General features: G+C 44.2%; 1 protein-coding gene across 3 annotated transcripts in view; it reads left to right on the forward strand.

The window, feature by feature from the left end:
* Positions 1-20320, forward strand: part of anks1b (ankyrin repeat and sterile alpha motif domain containing 1B) — a 414498-nt gene that overhangs the window by 377355 nt on the left and 16823 nt on the right. For 2 of the 3 annotated variants that reach the window (XM_065008369.1, XM_065008371.1), the window contains 5 exons: positions 1122-1229; positions 2073-2273; positions 9434-9475; positions 10127-10252; positions 16881-16952. In XM_065008369.1, coding sequence (XP_064864441.1) covers positions 1122-1229; positions 2073-2273; positions 9434-9475; positions 10127-10252; positions 16881-16952 — 549 coding nt within the window. The remainder of the gene's footprint in view (positions 1-1121; positions 1230-2072; positions 2274-9433; positions 9476-10126; positions 10253-16880; positions 16953-20320) is intronic. The other variant, XM_065008370.1, reaches the window with a different exon arrangement.

Genomic DNA, 20320 nt, shown 5'->3' on the forward strand with positions numbered 1-20320 from the left:
TTCTCTTTTGGTTGCTCTTAAGTGTGTGTGGTAACAGATGCGGGCCAGTAATTGGTGAGTGAGGGCTGGAGAGGAAGGAATCAATAATGCGTGTGTGCATGTGTGTGTGTGTGTGCATGTGAACGAGCGAGCGCATTTGTGTGTGGTAATGGCGGTAGAGTAGGGAGAGTCATTAGGCTCACTGCTAGGTCTCAGACTCACTATAATTACCAACTCTCTAGCTGGAACACACACCTACATCCTTTGTCCTCTTATCCACACACACATCCTTCATTGATGCACATCTCACACAAATACATCCACTGCCTTTTGGGAGAAGAGCTTACTGCCAAGACATTGTTTGAGCCACACACACACACCCAAATCTAGTGTGTTGGAAGCAGTCTTTTGGCAGCCCTTTAAACCCCCTGCAGAATGTGCCAGGAAGGACAAACCAAACAAAAAAGTGTGTGTGTGTGTTTCACTGCAAACCTAATTACCTTGTAACGGTGGACCAGGCTGGTGCCTTTATGTGATAATAATTCTAGTAATGATGTTACATATGGTCTGCTCTGTGTTTTTACCATTATGACTCATTGTTCCTTCTTTGAAATCCCGGTTATTTCAATATATTAATGTTTAATAGAAACACTCATATGTTTTGCTTATTACAACCAGAGGAGGCTGGTGTGAGGAGCTATAGGAGGACGGGCTCATTGTAATGGCTGGAATGGAATCAATGGAACAGTATCAAACACATGAAATGTATAGAAACTTCATGTTTGACCCTGTTCCATTTATTCCATTCCAGCCATTACTATGAGCCCGTCCTCCTATAGCTCCTCCCACCAGCCTCCTCTGATTACAACATCTCTTTTACCTCAGGCAGTACATATGTCACCATATCACCATTGTTATAAATGTGATGTTGTCAGTTTATTATCGTGGCCTGTATTATTCTAGAGTGCCTCACTACCAATAGAGGTAGGATTTGAATCCAACACTCTCATAACTGGGTTTTACTTCAGTGGAGGCTTATTACATGCTTAGTTCACGTTGATTCCATGTTAAATACATGTTGATCGTTGTGTTGAAACAGTTGTGTTGATAGCTTGTTGACCTGTGTCTCTCTTCCTCCCTAGGTGTTGAAGGTCAGTCTGATAGGACACAGGAAGAGAATCCTGGCCTCGCTGGGAGACAGGCTTCACCAAGACCCTCCACAGAAACCCCCACGGGCCATCTCCCTACGGGTCAGTGTGTGTGTGTGTGTGTGTGTGTGTGTCCTCTCTCTCTCTTCCCTCCCAGATGGTAGTAGTCCTAGAGACTGCAGACAGGTTCAGTGAGCTTAGGGGAAATATCTCCACTGCTGTTGTTAGCCTTCACAAGTCTCCCGGCAGACACAAAATGGATGCCGCCAGGACCACAATAGACCGCTGTTTCCCCTCTCCCTATCGGTCCTGGATACTAATTACAAGATACTGGATTCCATTCCCCAGTGCGTATGGGTCTAATGTTAATCTAACAAAGGCCCGGGATATGCTTCACCTCCTGGGATTCAATTTGATCCGGCAGCCAGGATGTGGCTGCTGCTCTGCAGCCTCTCAAGGCCCAGACACCTGCTTTCATTCCATTTAACAAATCGGTCCAGACAGAGGGGCTGGGCAGTGTCTCCACTACAAATCTAGTCTGCTGTCCAGAGCCAGGCTAGCAAACAGAGAGGAGGCTGAAGGTTTATTCAGCATAGCATATTATCATGTTCCAAAAGCATTCCACTAGACACCACTTAGAATGCTTGCTCAACACAGTAGCTTCATTTTAAGAGGTATGCTAGCGAAAATAATAAGATAAGAGGTAAGCAAGGAATCATTATAAACTGCCCTAATTTTATAAACTTACAAACTTATCATTATCAACTGCCCTAATTTTCACCCCCGTCTTTGAGGTATGCCCACATTGGGAATAGCCAGTAGTGGCAGTCTTCACATTTGACCTCTCGTTTTCTAGAACACCCTATCATGGAGCCTCAAAAGCATCACATGGCACACTTCACCACATTTTAATAACCCCTCCCCTCTGTCCATCCATCCTCCCAGGAGCCCGGTGGTTGCAACACCCCTCCCCAGATTCTTCCGGGCCAGGCTGCGTACACCACAGCGGGTGTCCCAGGGGGCTCGTTGGACGTGCAGCACCTCATCATGCAGGCGGACGCACGGCGCCGCCAGCGCTCCAACGACAACTACTTAGAGGAGATGCCTCGCTCCAAACTGGAGCGGCAGATGGCCCAAGTCAGCATGGTGAGGGGGGGGGGGGAGAATGAGAGAGGAATAGAAAGCAGCCTCTCACAATTATTTTCCTGTGTGTCCCTATTTGACCTCTCTACCAAACTACGAAAGTGTGATGATTAATACACTGCTCAAAAAAATAAACAGAACACTAAAATAACACATCCTAGATCTGAATGAATTAAATATTTTTATTAAATACTTTTTTCTTTACATAGTTGAATGTGCTGACAACGAAATCACACAAAAATTATCAATGGAAATCAAATTTATCAACCCAGGTCTGGATTTGGAGTCACACTCAAAATTAAAGTGGAAAACCACACTACAGGCTGGTCCAACTTTGATGTAATGTCCTTAAAACAAGTCAAAATGAGGCTCAGTAGTGTGTGTGGCCTCCACGTGCCTGTATGACCTCCCTACAACACCTGGGCATGCTCCTAATGAGGTGGCGGATGGTCTCCTGAGGGATCTCCTCCCAGACCTGGACTAAAGCATCCTCCAACTCCTGGACAGTCTGTGGTGCAACGTGGCGTTGGTGGATGGAGCGAGACATGATGTCCCAGATGTGCTCAATTGGATTCAGGTCTGGGGAACGGGCGGGCCAATCTATAGCATCAATGCCTTCCTCTTGCAGGAACTGCAGACACACTCCAGCCACATGAGGTCTAGCATTGTCTTGCATTAGGAGGAACCCAGGGCCAACCGCACCAGCATATGGTCTCACAAGGGGTCTGAGGATCTCATCTCGGTACCTAATGGCAGTCAGGCTACCTCTGGCGAGCACATGGAGGGCTGTGCGGCCCCCCCCAAAGAAATGCCACCCCACACCATGACTGACCCACCGCCAAACCGGTCATGCTGGAGGATGTTGCAGGCAGCAGAACGTTCTCCACGACGTCTCCAGACTGTCACATGTGCTCAGTGTGAACCTGCTTTTATCTGTGAAGAGCACAGGGCGCCAGTGGCGAATTAGCCAATCTTGGTGTTCTCTGGCAAATTAAAAACATCTTGCACGGTGTTGGGCTGTAAGCACAACCCCCACCTGTGGACGTCGGGCCCTCATACCACCCTCATGGTGTCTGTTTCTGACCGTTTGAGCAACACATGCACATTTGTGGCCTGCTGGAGGTCATTTTGCAGGACTTTGGCAGTGCTCCTCCTGCTCCTCCTTGCACAAAGGCGGAGGTAGCGGTCCTGCTGCTAGGTTGTTGCCCTCCTACGGCCTCGTCCACGTCTCCTGATGTACTGGCCTGTCTCCTGGTAGCGCCTCCATGCTCTGGACACTACGCTGACAGACACAGCAAACCTTCTTGCCACAGCTCGCATTGATGTCCCATCCTGGATGAGCTGCACTACCTGAGCCACTTGTGTGGGTTGTAGACTCCGTCTCATGCTACCACTAGAGTGAAAGCACCGCCAGCATTCAAAAGTGACCAAAACATCAGCCAGGAAGCATAGGAACTGAGAAGTGGTCTGTGGTCCCCACCTGCAGAACCACTCCTTTATTGGGGGTGTCTTGCTAATTGCCTATAATTTCCACCTGTTGTCTATTCCATTTGCACAACAGCACGTGAAATTTATTGTAAATCAGTGTTGCTTCCTAAGTGGACAGTTTGATTTCACAGAAGTGTGATTGACTTGGAGTTACATTGTGTTGTTTAAGTGTTCCCTTTATTTTTTTGAGCAGTGGATAATATGACATATCATTCATCCTCCCGGATGGTCAGCGGGCAGGAAGCTGTTATAAATCATTTGTACACTGCAAATTGACCGCAAGAATCCCAAACAGATATAGTATTAGATAAAAATAGTATAATTTCAAACCTTGATTACTTTGGGATAAGATCACATATGCCTTTATTTATACTTGGAAACTACTGTACTTGGGAACAATGAAAATCACTTTGAGCTCATTTATTTTATGTCCAACAACAATTATTTAAAAAAAATACATATATATACAGCCGTGGCCAAAAGTTTTGAGGATGACACAAATATACATTTTCACAAAGTCTGCTGCCTCATTGTTTTTAGATATTTTTGTCAGATGTTACTGTGGAATACTGAAGTATAATTACAAGCATTTCATAAGTGTCAAAGGCTTGTATTGAAAATTACAAGTTGATGAAAAGAGTCAATATTTGCAGTGTTGACCCTTCTTTTTCAAGACCTCTGCAATCCGCCCTGGCATGCTGTCAATTAACTTCTGGGCCACATCCTGACTGATGGCAGCCCATTCTTGCATAATTAATGCTTGGAGTATGTCCGAATTTGTGGGTTTTTGTTTGTCCACCCGCCTCTTGAGGATTGACCACAAGTTCTCAGAATAAGGTCTGGGGAGTTTCCTGGCCATGGACCCAAAATATTGATGTTTTGTTCCCAGAGCCAGGCAAGGTGCTTCATCATGCTGGAAAAGGCATTGTTCATCACCAAACTGTTCCTGGATGGTTGGGAGAAGTTGCTCTCGGGATGTGTTGGTACCATTCTTTATTCATGGCTGTGTTCTTAGGCAGAATTGTGAGTGAGCCCACTCCCTTGGCTGAGAAGCAACCCCACACATGAATGGTCTCAGGATGCTTTACTGTTGGCATGACATAGGACTGATGGTAGCGCTCACCTTGTCTTCTCCGGACAAGCTTTTTTCCGGATGCCCCAAACAATCGGAAAGGGGATTCATCAGAGAAAATGACCGAGCCCTCAGCAGTCCAATCCCTGTACCTTTTGCAGAATATCAGTTTATCCCTGATGTTTTTCCTGGAGAGAAGTGGCTTCTTTCCTGCCCTTCTTGACACCAGGCCATCCTCAAGTCTTCGTCTCACTGTGCGTGCAGATGCACTCACACCTGCCTGCTGCCATTCCTGAGCAAGCTCTGTACTGGCCGATCCCGCAGATGAGACGGTCATGCTGCTTGCTGGACTTTCTTGGACGTCCTGAAACCTTCTTCACAACAATTGAACTGCTCTCCTTGAAGTTCTTGATGATCCGATAAATGGTTGATTTAGGTGCAATCTTACTGGCTGTGCCTGTGAAGCCCTTTTTGTGAAAAGCAATGATGAGCAACGCGTTTCCTTGCAGGTAACCATGGTTGACAGAGGAAGAACAATGATTCCAAGCACCACCCTCCTTTTGAAGCTTCCAGTCTGTTATTCGAACTCAATCAGCATGACAAAGTGATCTCCAGCTGTGTCCTCGTCAACACTCACACCTGTGTTAACGGAAGAATCACTGACATGATGTCAGCTGGTCCTTTTGTGGCAGGGCTGAAATGCAGTGGAAATGGTTTTTGGGGATTCAGGTCATTTGCATGGCAAAGAGGTACTTTAAAAGTAATTGCAGTTCATCTGATAACTCTTCATAACATTCTGGAGTATATGCAAATTGCCATCATACAAACTGAGGCAGCAGACTTTGTGAAAATTAATATTTGTGTAATTCTCAAAACTTTTGCCCACGACTGTATATTTGGCCCTTGGATTGCCTTTTGGGGAATCCTGCCCTATACTGTACCATAACTGCTCTACCAACCTGTATTAGCATGCTATTTAACTTATATACAGTGCATTCCCGAAAGTATTCAGACCCCTTCGCTTTTTCCACATTTTGTTATGTTACAGCCTCATTCTAAAATGTATTAAATAGCCATTTTTTTACACACAATACCCCATAATGACAAAGCGAAAACAGGTTTTTAGAAATGTTTGATCATTTATAAAAAATAAAAAACTGAAATACCATATTTACATAAGTATTCAGACCCTTTGCAATGAGATTCGAAATTGAACTCCGGTGCGTCCTGTTTCCATTGATCATCCTTGAGTTGTTTCTACAACTTGATTGGAGTCCACCTGTGGTAAATTAAGTTGATTGGACATGATTTGGAAAGGCACACATCTGTCTATATAAGGTCCCACAGTGCATGTCAGAGCAAAAATCAAGCCATGATGTCGAAGGAATAGTCCGTAGAGCTCCGAGACAGGATTGTGTCGAGGCACAGATCTGGGGAAGGGTAGCAAAACAATTCTGCAGCATTGAAGATCTGCAAGAACACAGTGGCCTCCATTCTTAAATGGAAAAAAGTTTGGAACCACCAATACTTTTCCTAGAGCTGGCCGCCTGGCCAAGCTGAGCAATCAGGAGAGAAGGGCCTTAGTCAGGGAGGTGACCAAGAACATGATGGTCACTCTGACTGAGCTCCAGAGTTCCTCTGTGAAGATGGGAGAACCTTCCAGAAGGACAACCATATATGTAGCACACCACCAATCAGACCTTTATGATAGAGTGGCCAGATGGAAGTCACTCCTCAGCACATGACAGCCCACTTGGAGTTTGCCAAAAGGCACTTAAAGACTCTCAGACCATGAGAAACAAGCTTCGCTGGTCTGAAACCAAGATTGAATTCTTTGGCCTGAATGCCAAGTGTCACGTCTGGAGGAAACCTGGCACCATCCCTACGGTGAAGCATGGTGATGGCAGCATCATGCTCTGTGGATGTTTTTCAGCAGCAGGGACTGGGAGACTAGTCAGGATCGAGTCAAAGATGAACAGAGTAAAGTACAAAGAGATCCTTGATGAAAACCTGCACCAGAGCGCTCAGGACCTCAGACTGGAGTGAAGGTTCACCTTCCGACAGGACAACGACCCTAAGCACACAGCCAAGACAACGCAGGAGTGGCTTTGGGACAAGTCTCTGAATGTCCTTGATTGGCCCAGCCAGAGCCCGGACTTGAAACTGATCGAATATCTCTGGAGAGACCTGACAATAGCTGTGAAGCTCCCCATCCAACCTGACAGAGCTTGAGAGGATCTGCAGAGAAGAATGGGAGAAACTCCCCAAATACAGGTGTGCCAAGCTTGTAGCGTCAAACCCAAGAAGACTTGAGGCTGTAATCGCTGCCAAAGGTGCTTCAACAAAGTACTGAGTAAGGGGTCTGAATACTTATGTAAATGTGATATTTCAGTTTTTGTTTTTAATACATGTGCAAACATTTCTAAAAAAACGTTTTTGCTTTGTCATTATGGGGTATTGTGTGTAGATTGATTTTGGAAAAAAAAAATCTATAATCATATTTGAATAAGGCTGTAACGTAACGAAATGTGGAAAGTCAAGGGGTCTGAATACTTTCCGAATGCACTGAATATTAGCATACATGGTACAGTATGGTAACCTCTCTACCAAAATCCATGATCCTCCTATTGAACCTCTCCACCAACCTATGAAAGCACGGTCGGCGAGTCAGAGGCATCTGGGAGAGCAGCTTCTACCCCGATTAGGGTCCATCCGGAGTGTGTGTGAGAGTGTGTGATTCACAGAGCTTGTCGCACCAGACACACACTTATGTTTCTACACGACTGACTCTTTGAAGTGCGTTTGTGTCACGACTCTTTAGAGCAGGTGAGTGCAGTGAGTCAACAAGGTCGTGTAGAGGGGATCATTATGGAGACTTCTGTATTCCTCTCACTCTCATATACTTTCCACTCTTTCCTTTATCTCTCCCTTTTTCCCCCTTTTCCCTCCACAATGCCTCTGACTGCCCATTGCAACTGAGGCAGTCAGAGATCATGCCCTACTCCCCCCATTACTACTGAGGCAGTCAGAGATCATGCCCTACTCCCCCCATTACTACTGAGACAGTCAGAGATCATGCTCTACTCCCCCCATTACTACTGAGGCAGTCAGAGATCATGCCCTACTCCCCCATTACTACTGAGACAGTCAGAGATCATGCCCTACTCCCCCATTACTACTGAGGCAGTCAGAGATCATGCCCTACTCCCCCCATTACTACTGAGACAGTCAGAGATCATGCCCTACTCCCCCCATTACTACTGAGGCAGTCAGAAATCATGCCCTGCTCCCTCCCCATTGCTACTGAGGCAGTCAGAGATCATGCCCTACTCCCTCCATTGCTACTGAGGCAGTCAGAGATCATGCCCTGCTCCCCCCCAATTGCTGCTGAGGTAGTCAGTTCATGCCCTGCTCCCTCTCCATTACTACTGAGGCAGTCAGAGAACATGCCCTGCTCCCTCCTCATTGCTACTGAGGCAGTCAGAGATCATGCCCTACTCCCCTCATTACTACTGAGGCAGTCAGATATCATGCCCCCCCCCCCATTACTACTGAGGCAGTCAGAGATCATGCCCTACTCCCTCCATTACTACTGAGACAGTCAGAGATCATGCCCTACTCCCCCCATTACTACTGAGACAGTCAGAGATCATGCCCTACTCCCCCCATTACTACTGAGACAGTCAGAGATCATGCCCTACTCCCCCATTACTACTGAGACAGTCAGAGATCATGCCCTACTCCCCCCATTGCTACTGAGGCAGTCAGAGATCATGCCCTACTCCCCCCATTGCTACTGAGACAGTCAGAGATCATGCCCTACTCCCCCCATTACTACTGAGGCAGTCAAAGACGTGGCCCTACTCCCTCCATTACTACTGAGGCAGTCAGAGATCATGCCCTGCTCCCTCCATTGCTACTGAGGCAGTCAGAGATCATTCCCTGGGCCCCATTACAGGGATAATGAGGTTCTCTCTCTTTCTCTGTGCTCTTTCTGGTCTTTATATAATTGTGTTTTGCAATTTGTGTCTCTATCTTCGTCTCTCCCCATCTCTTTTTCTCCCCCCTCTATCTATCTTTGTCATTTAGATCAGTTAGAGTAGCCCAGTGTTTTGGAGTAGATTACCTGTTCTGATCCTCCTCTAGGGCTCACCCTGCAGCTATTTACCCCGATGTCATTATCCCTGATTACCTCACCTCCAGAGTATCTCATTAAGACGCAGATGGATGTGACACCCAAACAAACAAGCACTCCCGTATAGTAGTGTATCAGCACCTGTCATGGGACTTTGATTATGAAACTGTGTCGGGAGGATTCCTCACACTCCAGCCTTGTTGTAAACATTGCCTGTGTGATTATCGTCTGCTTGATTATTATAAACCATAGAATTGGATAGAGGCCATGTATTTGCATATTTGCCATAATGGTTTCTATTACAGCATGGGCAGTGCCATTGAGGGCTATCTCCATTGATGAAAGTCCGCAATGGCGCTGCCCATGCTAAAACAGGCTTTGTGGAAAGTGCACCCTCTATCCAGCTCTATGTTATCAACCAACTTCTTGTTGTCCTGATCCTGGATCTTATTTCTATTTATTTATCAGTCTCATGATGTTGGAGAAAGACCTTCTGCAAGAAATGATACTGTAAGTTGTCTGTGATGCTAGTGTGCATCAAATACTGTTGTTGTCATTGTACGTGACGAACAGTCGAACAGTCAACTGTCAATGTATGTGATATAAATGTACATTATATTTGTTGATAATACAAGTCCATTTACTCATGATCATTTCCATTTGATTTAGAACATATTGGCCAAGGGAAAAGTACTGTAGCTAAATATATATCCATTTCCTGTTTCTGCTGAATAGGATGAAAGAAAGAAGGACAGGGGATTTTCCACACAGTGCCAGGGGAGGTGTGAGCATCATAGCACTAGCTAGGGGAATTAAACAGTATGAAAAGCCATTTAAATATGACCCTTCTAAGACTGTTAAAACGCACTTAGCATTAGGAGAGGATGATCCATAGAAACACAGTGAGGTCTCAAAATGTTTTTGAAATGTTGTTGAAGCGTTGTTGTTAAGCTTTTCATGTTCAGTCAGTCTGGATAGAACCTGTTACATCATAGAAGTGCCATGTGGTTAGGAGCAAACGGCAGCACATATCTGACAGACTTAGATGTATCAGCTCAGAATATGCTTGACTTAAGTTTGTGCCCAATCCTTTTCCTTGTAATCGTCTGTGATTCCTCATCCGTGGCCTCTGTCTGATCTTGCCATTGGCTGTCATTACAGCAAGGCGAATGGTGCGAGCCAATCACGTTGCGTCCTCCCAACGAAGCCACCTCGTCCACTCCAGTGCAATACTGGCAGCACCACCCTGAGAAACTCATCTTCCAGTCATGTGACTATGAAGCTTACGTGAGTAGTCCCGTCCCTACGTTATACAGTGTGTGTGTGTGTGTGTGTGTGTGTGTGTGTTAGTATGCTTTTCATGCATGTATGATATGCTTGTGAATGTGTATGCATGCAAAACGCTACATTATCATCATCGTATCATATTCTACAGCAGCGGTATTCAAAGTCGGGGTCGCGACCCCGCTATGGGACCATCAGTGGGGTCAATAAAAAGGAACTAAACATTTAGAGTACAGATTATTATATGGGACAATATACGTTTTTCAGAAAGATAATACAAACAAATACAATTTTATTGAGTAAATGTATTTTGATAAGAGAAGAAACTATGATGAAGGTTATTTGTTGATGTAAAAATGTACAGATTTTAAAGTTGTGTCGTATTGGGTTAGGGTGTGGTTTAGAGAAATTATTGGGAAGAAAATTCTCCAGAAATTCTGGTGGAACGAATGGGGTCCCCATCTGAAAAGGTTTGAATAATACTGTAATGTGGGAGAGAAGCCCTGTCTGCCAACGGGGTTCAAGACACACACTTTCAGGCCACCCCCCGACTTAAAGTACCTGCACCGACACACTGTTACCTAACCGACACACTGGAGGTATTCAGGAGTAAAACCATGTTTCACCCTTCGATCAATACTGCACCAAGCTATTCACGCTGCTTGCAGTAATTTTAGCCTCCCGTTACATAAAACCAACCATGTTTCCAAGGATACTGCACATGTACATTTGATTGGCTTAGCCCCAGCAACCATGTAACACTGATTACTACCCACTTTCAGCTGATGAATCACCGGGAAGATGATTGGCTCCCATTTGGAGTCTGGAGGCTCCCATTGGCTCTCGGAGCCAGCCGTGTTGAATTGTGATTGACTCTTGCACAGTTGTGCATAGCGATTGGCTCAGACGTGCTGTTGTGGAGATGAGGGGGCTAGAGGATTAGAGAGACAGAGAGAGAGAGAGAAACAGTGAGTGTGAGTAAGCGAGAGAGTTTGTGATAGAGTGAGGGAAAAGGTCATGTGGGTTGAGAGAGGGAGGGATAAGGTAGTGTGGGTTGAGAGAGGGAGGGATAAGGAAGTGATGGTTGACAGAGTGAGGGAAAAAGGTAGTGTGGGTTGAGAGAGGGAGGGATAAGGTAGTGTGGGTTGAGAGAGGGAGGGATAAGGTAGTGTGGGTTGAGAGAGGGAGGGATAAGGTAGTGTGGGTTGAGAGAGGGAGGGATAAGGTAGTGTGGGTTGAGAGAGGGAGGGATAAGGTAGTGTGGGTTGAGAGAGGGAGGGATAAGGTAGTGTGGGTTGAGAGAGGGAGGGATAAGGTAGTGTGGGTTGAGAGAGGGAAGAAGGAAGGCAGAGAGAAAGTGTAAATAAATTAAATAATCAGTGCCAAGCAACTACTCTCCCAGGACTGAAGCTCCACATGGCCCCACGAAGTGAGATAGAGGAGAATCTGAGAGAGAAAGAAAAGGAGGGAGAGAGAGAGAGAAGGATGGAGAGATTAAGCGAGGGGGGAAAAGTGAGGAGTATAGGGAGGCATATAAAGTAAGAAGGAGGGAGGGAGGCAGGGATGGAGGGAAAAATAAATGGTGAGTTACAGTGTGACTAAAAGGAAGAGACAGACATTTAAAAAAGCAAGGAGAGTTAAGCACTGAGATAGAGGATAGAGTTGAGGATGTAAGCACTGAGATAGAGGATAGAGTTGAGGATGTAAGCAGTGTACAGAGGAAGAGGATAGAGTTGAGGATGTAAGCAGTGTACAGAGGAAGAGGATAGAGTTGAGGATGTAAGCAGTGTACAGAGGAAGAGGATAGAGTTGAGGATGTAAGCAGTGTACAGAGGAAGAGGATAGAGTTGAGGATGTAAGCAGTGTACTAAGAAAGAGGATAGAGTTGAGGATGTAAGCAGTGTACAGAGGAAGAGGATAGAGTTGAGGATGTAAGCAGTGTACAGAGGAAGAGGATAGAGTTGAGGATGTAAGCAGTGTACAGAGGAAGAGGATAGAGTTGAGGATGTAAGCAGTGTACAGAGGAAGAGGATAGAGTTGAGGATGTAAGCAGTGTACAGAGGAAGAGGATAGAGTTGAGGATGTAAGCAGTGTACAGAGGAAGAGGATAGAGTTGAGGATGTAAGCAGTGTACAGAGGAAGAGGATAGAGTTGAGGATGTAAGCAGTGTACAGAGGAAGAGGATAGAGTTGAGGATGTAAGCAGTGTACAGAGGAAGAGGATAGAGTTGAGGATGTAAGCAGTGTACAGAGGAAGAGGATAGAGTTGAGGATGTAAGCAGTGTACAGAGGAAGAGGATAGAGTTGAGGATGTAAGCAGTGTACAGAGGAAGAGGATAGAGTTGAGGATGTAAGCAGTGTACAGAGGAAGAGGATAGAGTTGAGGATGTAAGCAGTGTACAGAGGAAGAGGATAGAGTTGAGGATGTAAGCAGTGTACAGAGGAAGAGGATAGAGTTGAGGATATAAGCAGTGTACAGAGGAAGAGGATAGAGTTGAGGATATAAGCAGTGTACAGAGGAAGAGGATAGAGTTGAGGATGTAAGCAGTGTACAGAGGAAGAGGATAGAGTTGAGGATGTAAGCAGTGTACAGAGGAAGAGGATAGAGTTGAGGATGTAAGCAGTGTACAGAGGAAGAGGATAGAGTTGAGGATGTAAGCAGTGTACAGAGGAAGAGGATAGAGTTGAGGATGTAAGCAGTGTACAGAGGAAGAGGATAGAGTTGAGGATGTAAGCAGTGTACAGAGGAAGAGGATAGAGTTGAGGATGTAAGCAGTGTACAGAGGAAGAGGATAGAGTTGAGGATGTAAGCAGTGTACAGAGGAAGAGGATAGAGTTGAGGATGTAAGCAGTGTACAGAGGAAGAGGATAGAGTTGAGGATGTAAGCAGTGTACAGAGGAAGAGGATAGAGTTGAGGATGTAAGCAGTGTACAGAGGAAGAGGATAGAGTTGAGGATGTAAGCAGTGTACTAAGGAAGAGGATAGAGTTGAGGATGTAAGCAGTGTACAGAGGAAGAGGATAGAGTTGAGGATGTAAGCAGTGTACAGAGGAAGAGGATAGAGTTGAGGATGTAAGCAGTGTACAGAGGAGGAGGATAGAGTTGAGGATATAAGCAGTGTACAGAGGAAGAGGATAGAGTTGAGGATGTAAGCAGTGTACAGAGGACGAGGATAGAGTTGAGGATGTAAGCAGTGTACAGAGGAAGAGGATAGAGTTGAGGATGTAAGCAGTGTACAGAGGAAGAGGATAGAGTTGAGGATATAAGCAGTGTACAGAGGAAGAGGATAGAGGAGGATGTAAGCAGTGTACAGAGGAAGAGGATAGAGTTGAGGATGTAAGCAGTGTACAGAGGAAGAGGATAGAGTTGAGGATGTAAGCAGTGTACAGAGGAAGAGGATAGAGTTGAGGATGTAAGCAGTGTACAGAGGAAGAGGATAGAGTTGAGGATGTAAGCAGTGTACAGAGGAAGAGGATAGAGTTGAGGATGTAAGCAGTGTACAGAGGAAGAGGATAGAGTTGAGGATGTAAGCAGTGTACAGAGGAAGAGGATAGAGTTGGATGTAAAAAGAGAGAAGAGAGGGACGAATCCTCTAAGGCCTGATGCTGTAAACGCACTGATTCTATTACTCACAATGATCTTCATTCAACCAAACTTTGTTTTAATCAAATCTTTATTATAGACCAGCTCAAATATCATTATGCTTTCTTTATTATAGACCAGCTCTGATGTCATTATGCTTTCTTTATTATAGACCAGCTCTGATGTCATTTTACTTTCTTTATTATAGACCAGCTCTGATGTCATTATACTTTCTTTATTATAGACCAGCTCTGATGTCATTTTACTTTCTTTATTATAGACCAGCTCTGATGTCATTATACTTTCTTTATTATAGACCAGCTCTGATGTCATTATACTTTCTTTATTATAGACCAGCTCTAATGTCATTATACTTTCTTTATTATAGACCAGCTCTGATGTCATTATACTTTCTTTATTATAGACCAGCTCTGATGTCATTATACTTTCTTTATTATAGACCAGCTCTGATGTCATTATACTTTCTTTATTATAGACCAGCTCTAATGTCATTATACTTTCTTTATTAACATTCTTAGACCGCCAAATGTCATCACTGCATATACAGTGGGGCAAAAAAGTTTTTCGTCAGCCACCAATTGTGCAAGTTTCCCACTTAAAAAGATGAGAGGCCTGTAATTTTCATCATCGCTACACTTCAACTATGACAAACAAAATGAGGGGAAACAATCCAGAAAATCACATTGTAGGATTTTTTATGAATTTATTTGCAAATTATGGTGGAAAATAAGTATTTGGTCACCTACAAACAAGCAAGATTTCTGGCTCTCACAGACCTGTAACTTCTTTAAGAGGCTCCTCTATCCTCCACTCGTTACCTGTATTAATGGCACCTGTTTTAACTTGTTATCAGTATAAAAGACACCTGTCCACAACCTCAAACAGTCACACTCCAAACTCCACTATGGCCAAGACCAAAGAGCTGTCAAAGGACACCAGAAACAAAGTAGACCTGCACCAGGCTGGGAAGACTGAATCTGCAATAGGTAAGCAGCTTGGGTTGAAGAAATCAACTGTGGGAGCAATTATTAGGAAATGGAAGACATACAAGACCACTGATAATCTCCCTTGATCTGGGGCTCCACGCAATATCTCACCCCGTGGGGTCAAAATGATCACAAGAACGGTGAGCAAAAATCCCAGAACCACACGGGGGACCTAGTGAATGACCTGCAGAGAGCTGGGACCAAAGTAACAAAGCCTACCATCAGTAACACACTACGCCGCCAGGGACTCAAATCCTGCAGTGCCAGACGTGTCCCCCTGCTTAAGCCAGTACATGTCCAGGCCCGTCTGAAGTTTGCTAGAGAGCATTTGGATGATCCAGAAGAAGATTGGGAGAATGTCATATGGTCAGATGAAACCAAAATATAACTTTTTGGTAAAAACTCAACTCGTCGTGTTTGGAGAACAAAGAATGCTGAGTTGCATCCAAAGAACACCATACCTACTGTGAAGCATGGGGATGGGCCAAAATACCAGCAACAGTGTGTGAAAACCTTGTGAAGACTTACAGAAAACATTTGACCTCTGTCATTGCCAACAAAGGGTACATAACAAAGTATTGAGATAAACTTTTGTTATTGACCAAATACTTATTTTCCACCATAATTTGCAAATAAATTCAGATTTTTTTTGTGTCATTTTGTCTGTCATAGTTGAAGTGTACCTATGATGAAAATTACAGGCCTCTCTCATCTTTTTAAGTGGGAGAACTTGCACAATTGGTGGCTGACTAAATACTTTTTCCCCCCACTGTATAACATACCTTCTTTATTACACCAGACAATGTCCTAATGTTATTTCAACGCTTTTGGGATTAGTGTCGAGCATGATTGCGTTGTCCATTTCTAGAGCGTGATGGTTGTTGAATGTAATTTTAACACAGGAGAAACAAGAAAATGCACTCCCTTTAATGAATGCACTGTTGTTGTACTCTTAAAGGGAAACATTGCTAAGATGTTGCTCCAGCGTTATCACATTGTGTCCTCTTCAGATGATGATCTTTTGACCGCTGTCTTACGTCATCCTTACATGGCTAGAATGACACACATAATCCTAACTGTATAATCGGTCAATACTGATTCCCCAAAGCCCTGTAGCGCTTTCACTCTGTAATGTTATTACTATGTTCTCTGTAACGTTTTCATCCTCAGACGACACTACTGTTTGTTTTCACAATGATGCGCGCACACACACACACACACACACACACACACACACACACACACACACACACATATTCACAAATACACACCCAGAGACAGGGGCTACTTGGAGGTTTGTAACGTTATTACAGTGTTCTCTATACGAGAACAGACGACGCTCCCTTGATACCATAGCATTATTAACAACAGAGCCAGACAGAGCAGTAACCAGGCCAGACAACCCCACTACAACCACCAGCCTACCTCCCATAAAGAAATGACTCATTCATTCTGCTGCACTTGAAATCGGGGTGTGGTTGTGTTACGTTAAGCTAATGCAATGTATTTATCTTTTGACGAAGGGTAAGATCAGGTGGATCGTTTTGCCGGGACATTTTTCAAAAGCATATGCTGAAGGGTAAATGATTTAGGGTCAGGGGGTCGAGGTATAAAAGGATCAATGTTTGCACTTTGGGTGTCAGAACATCCTATAAAAAAATCCTCTTTGGGGCTTTTAGCTCTCAAATCAACAGTGGGCGCGCTGAGCAGTTAATCGTACATCCATTACATCCCTTTAGCCCTAATGTAAGTACTGTCCCCATAAACACCACCTTTATTAAATTGGGTCTGTGTCCTCACGAACCAGGTCCTCACTTATTGACCTCCCCACTTTGCACATTTCCTGCCCGCCCCAGCCCTGTTTACACTCCTCTGGGGATTTCCAGGTTGTTTTCATCACATCAGAAAGCACTGCGTTATTATGCGACTGGCTTTTAAGTTTCCATCTTACATTGAATGATTCTATGATCCTTCATGTGTCTGTCTAATAGTTCTAGGATGGAATGTGAATGCTACCGTTGTTTACCTTTATGTCTCTGACAGTACCTGGGCTCCATGCTGGTGAAAGAGCTGAGAGGAACAGAGTCAACACAAGACGCCTGCTCCAAGATGAGGGTAAGAGGGCCCAGCACATCACTACCACCCAGAGAGAGAAACTAGGACCACTTTAACCACCACTGTAGTCTAATTTTTTACCTGGATTCACCTCCCTCTCTTTTATTCTCTTTCACTTTCATTCACCTTCTTCCTCTCTCTCTCTCTGTCTCTCTCTCTCTCTGTGTCTCTCTCTCTCTCTCCCTCTCTCTCTCTCTCCCTCTCTCCCTCTCTCTCTCTCTCTGTCTCTCTGTCTCTCTCTCTCTCTCTCTCTCTCCCTCTCTCTCTCCCTCTCTCTCTCTCGTCGGAGTGCATGCTGGGAGTGAGTCGTCAAGCAGGAGTGATTGTGAGAGCGAATGGAATTTCTTTTCACTCTATCGGGTTTTTGTATGTATATATATATATATATATTGATTAGTTTAGTTGTTTTAAGGGTATCTTGTTTAACTATCACTAAGCACGTATAGGGGTGGTGGGATCTTTGAGGTTGGTTTTCCGCGAGGGCACAACCAGCGGGTGGGGCTGGTTGCAATGGCCACTCGCGGAAGTGTAGAGTTTGAAAAACTTAGTCGGAGGCATGGAGTAAAGATTCCTGCTGCGACAGGGTGTTCAGTGGAAGAATGTAGCTTGGCTGTGGGTGCTATCATTGGGTATGATAGCATCAAATCAGCCTCAAGGATGAATAGCGCTGTAGTGATATTCTTAGATTCAATTGAAAAGGTGAATAAGATGGTTGAGAGGGGTGTTGTGTTGCGGGAGACACAGACGCCGGTATTTCCGCTTATGAATCCGGCGAAGAAAGTTATGCTTTCTAACGTGCCACCATTTGTTAGAGATGAAGTGTTGGAGCGAGAGTTATCTCGCCATGGTCAAATCGTATCTACAATAAAGAAGGTTCCTTTTGGATGCAAATCTCCGTTGTTGAAACATGTCGTGTCTCATAGGAGACAAGTGCATATGAGTTTAAAAAAGGACGGAGATGAACTGAATTTAGCGTTCAGCTTTAAGATTGATGGATTTGATTATGTCTTCTATGCATCTACTGAATCAATGAAATGCTTTGGCTGTGGAAGAGAAGGGCATTTGGTGCGTAGTTGTCCCGAGAATGAGCGCGAAGTGATGAACATGCTAAGGGTGCAGGGGAAGAGAGAAGGTGGGCAGATGTGGTTGGAAAAGTAGGAGAGGAAGGCATTGTGGATACGGGGGCAATTGTGGTAGATCAGAACAAAGAGGGAGGGGAAACAGTAGGTGAGATTGCGACTGCCGTCGCTGAGGTGGTGCTGGAAAATGAAATTGGAGGTTAAGAGGAGATTGAAATAACGGAAAAGGAAGCGGATGTTTTCAAAATACCAAGGAGTAAAAGGAAGAATTTAAGGGGTGGTGAAGGGTCTAATTCTAAGAGAAAGGTAGAGATTGATAAATCAGTTGAAGATGAAAAAGTTGTAGAGATGGAGTTTTCTCCTGGGGAGGATAGCGAGAGTGAGTCATCTGACGCGTCACAACAATATAGTGAGATAAAAGGGAAGGGAGGTATGGGATCGAGAAGATACGTCAATTTCTGAAGTTGACAAAAGGGAAGAAATATATGCAGGATTACAATGTAACTGATTTTTCCCTGAACGTTAATTGTTTATTGAATCAGCAAAGTTTCTGATGTCTAAAATTACAGGGGGAAGTTTGAAAAGACTCAAGAAAGTGGTCACGAGAGTGATAAGTGATGTAAATTCTAAAGAAAATGAAAGAGTTCAGTTGCAGTTTTAACTCTGTAAAGAGATGTGGTGGCTGTATCTTCCTCTGTATAATTTTTTCATCCATAAGCAGTTTTAAGATTTCTTCTTTAAACGTAAGTGGGGCAAGAGATGTTAAAAAAGAGCCATGGTGTATGAGTTAATTAGGGGAAAGGGAAGTGACATAAATTTTCTACAAGAAACGCATAGTAATTTGGAAAATGAAGTTATGTGGCAACAGGAGTGGGGGGGGACAGTGGTGTGTAGTCATAAAAACTCAAAAAGTGGGGGTGTGGTTATCTTGTTCTCAAAAGGGTTTTTGCCTTTGTCATATGAGGTTGAAGAGGTAGTTGAGGGGAGGTTATTAAAAGTTAGAGCAAGGTATGAAAACATCACTATGTGTCTGATAAATGTATATGCCCCAGTGGTGACAGTTGAGAGGGTATGTTTTTTAGAGACATTATCAAATACCATTGAGAAATGTAACAAAGAAGATTATTTATTTATTGCTGGGGATTTTAACTGCACAGTTAGTGATTTAGATAGAAATCACCAAGAACCTCATATAGCCTCAAGGACGTTTTTAAAACGCCTCATTGTAACACATGAACTGTGTGATATTTGGCGGAGTCAACATGGAGGAACAAGGCAGTACACCTGGGCGCATGTGAGAGAGAACATCATCTCTATGGCCAGGTTAGATAGGTTTTATGTTTTTGAGCATCAATCTCAGGTCTGTAAATCAAGTGTGATAACTCCAGTGGGATTTTCTGATCATTGTTTAATAACAGAGGTGGTGTTCATTAACGATGTAAAACCCAAAAGCGCATACTGGCATTTTAATATAACTTTATTGAGTGATGCTCACTTCAGGAACTGTTTCAGTTTTTTCTGGGAGAGGTGGAGGTCTCAAAAGGCCAGTTTTGTATCCCTTCAACAGTGGTGGGATATAGGGAAAATCCAGATTCAACCATTTTGTAATCAATACACGAGGAATGTCACCAAGGATATCACCAGATCAATGAAAGCCCTAGAGATTGAAATAGTGGAACTCATGACATTGGTTGAGACCACAGGAGATCGAGGCCATACTCAGGCCCTCAAGAGGAGAAAAGCTGCATTGGCAGACCTGCTGGGTATCAGAGCACAGGGGGCACTGGTGAGAAGTAAGTTTCAGGGAATATCTGAAATGGATGCCTCATCCAAATTTTTCTTTGGTTTAGAGAAAAAGAATGGACAAAGAAAAATTATTCATTGTCTCAAATCAGCTGTTGGACAAGAGCTCACTAGCCCTAGTGAAATTAGAAAGAGGGCAGTAGAGTTCTATGCTGAGCTCTACAAGTGTGAGTACAAAGAGGATAAAACAGTGACACAGCAGTTCTTTGATGGGCTCCCAAAGGTGGCTGCAGAAGCTCAGGTTGAGCTTGAGCAACCATTGTCTTTGCAGGATTTATACACTGCATTAAAAGGCATGGAAAATGGAAGGGCACCAGGCATTGATGGGCTTCCCGTTGACTTTTTTAAGTCTTTTTGGGCTATGTTGGGAGAGGATTGGTTAGAAGTAGTTAATGATAGTCTAACCGGAGGGTTACTACCAATAAGCTGCAGAAGGGCTGTCCTCACCCTACTGCCCAAAAAGGGTGACCCGAGGGAGGTGAAGAA

The sequence above is a fragment of the Oncorhynchus nerka genome, linkage group LG23 (genome assembly GCF_034236695.1).
Source record: "Oncorhynchus nerka isolate Pitt River linkage group LG23, Oner_Uvic_2.0, whole genome shotgun sequence".
Taxonomy (NCBI): domain Eukaryota; kingdom Metazoa; phylum Chordata; class Actinopteri; order Salmoniformes; family Salmonidae; genus Oncorhynchus; species Oncorhynchus nerka.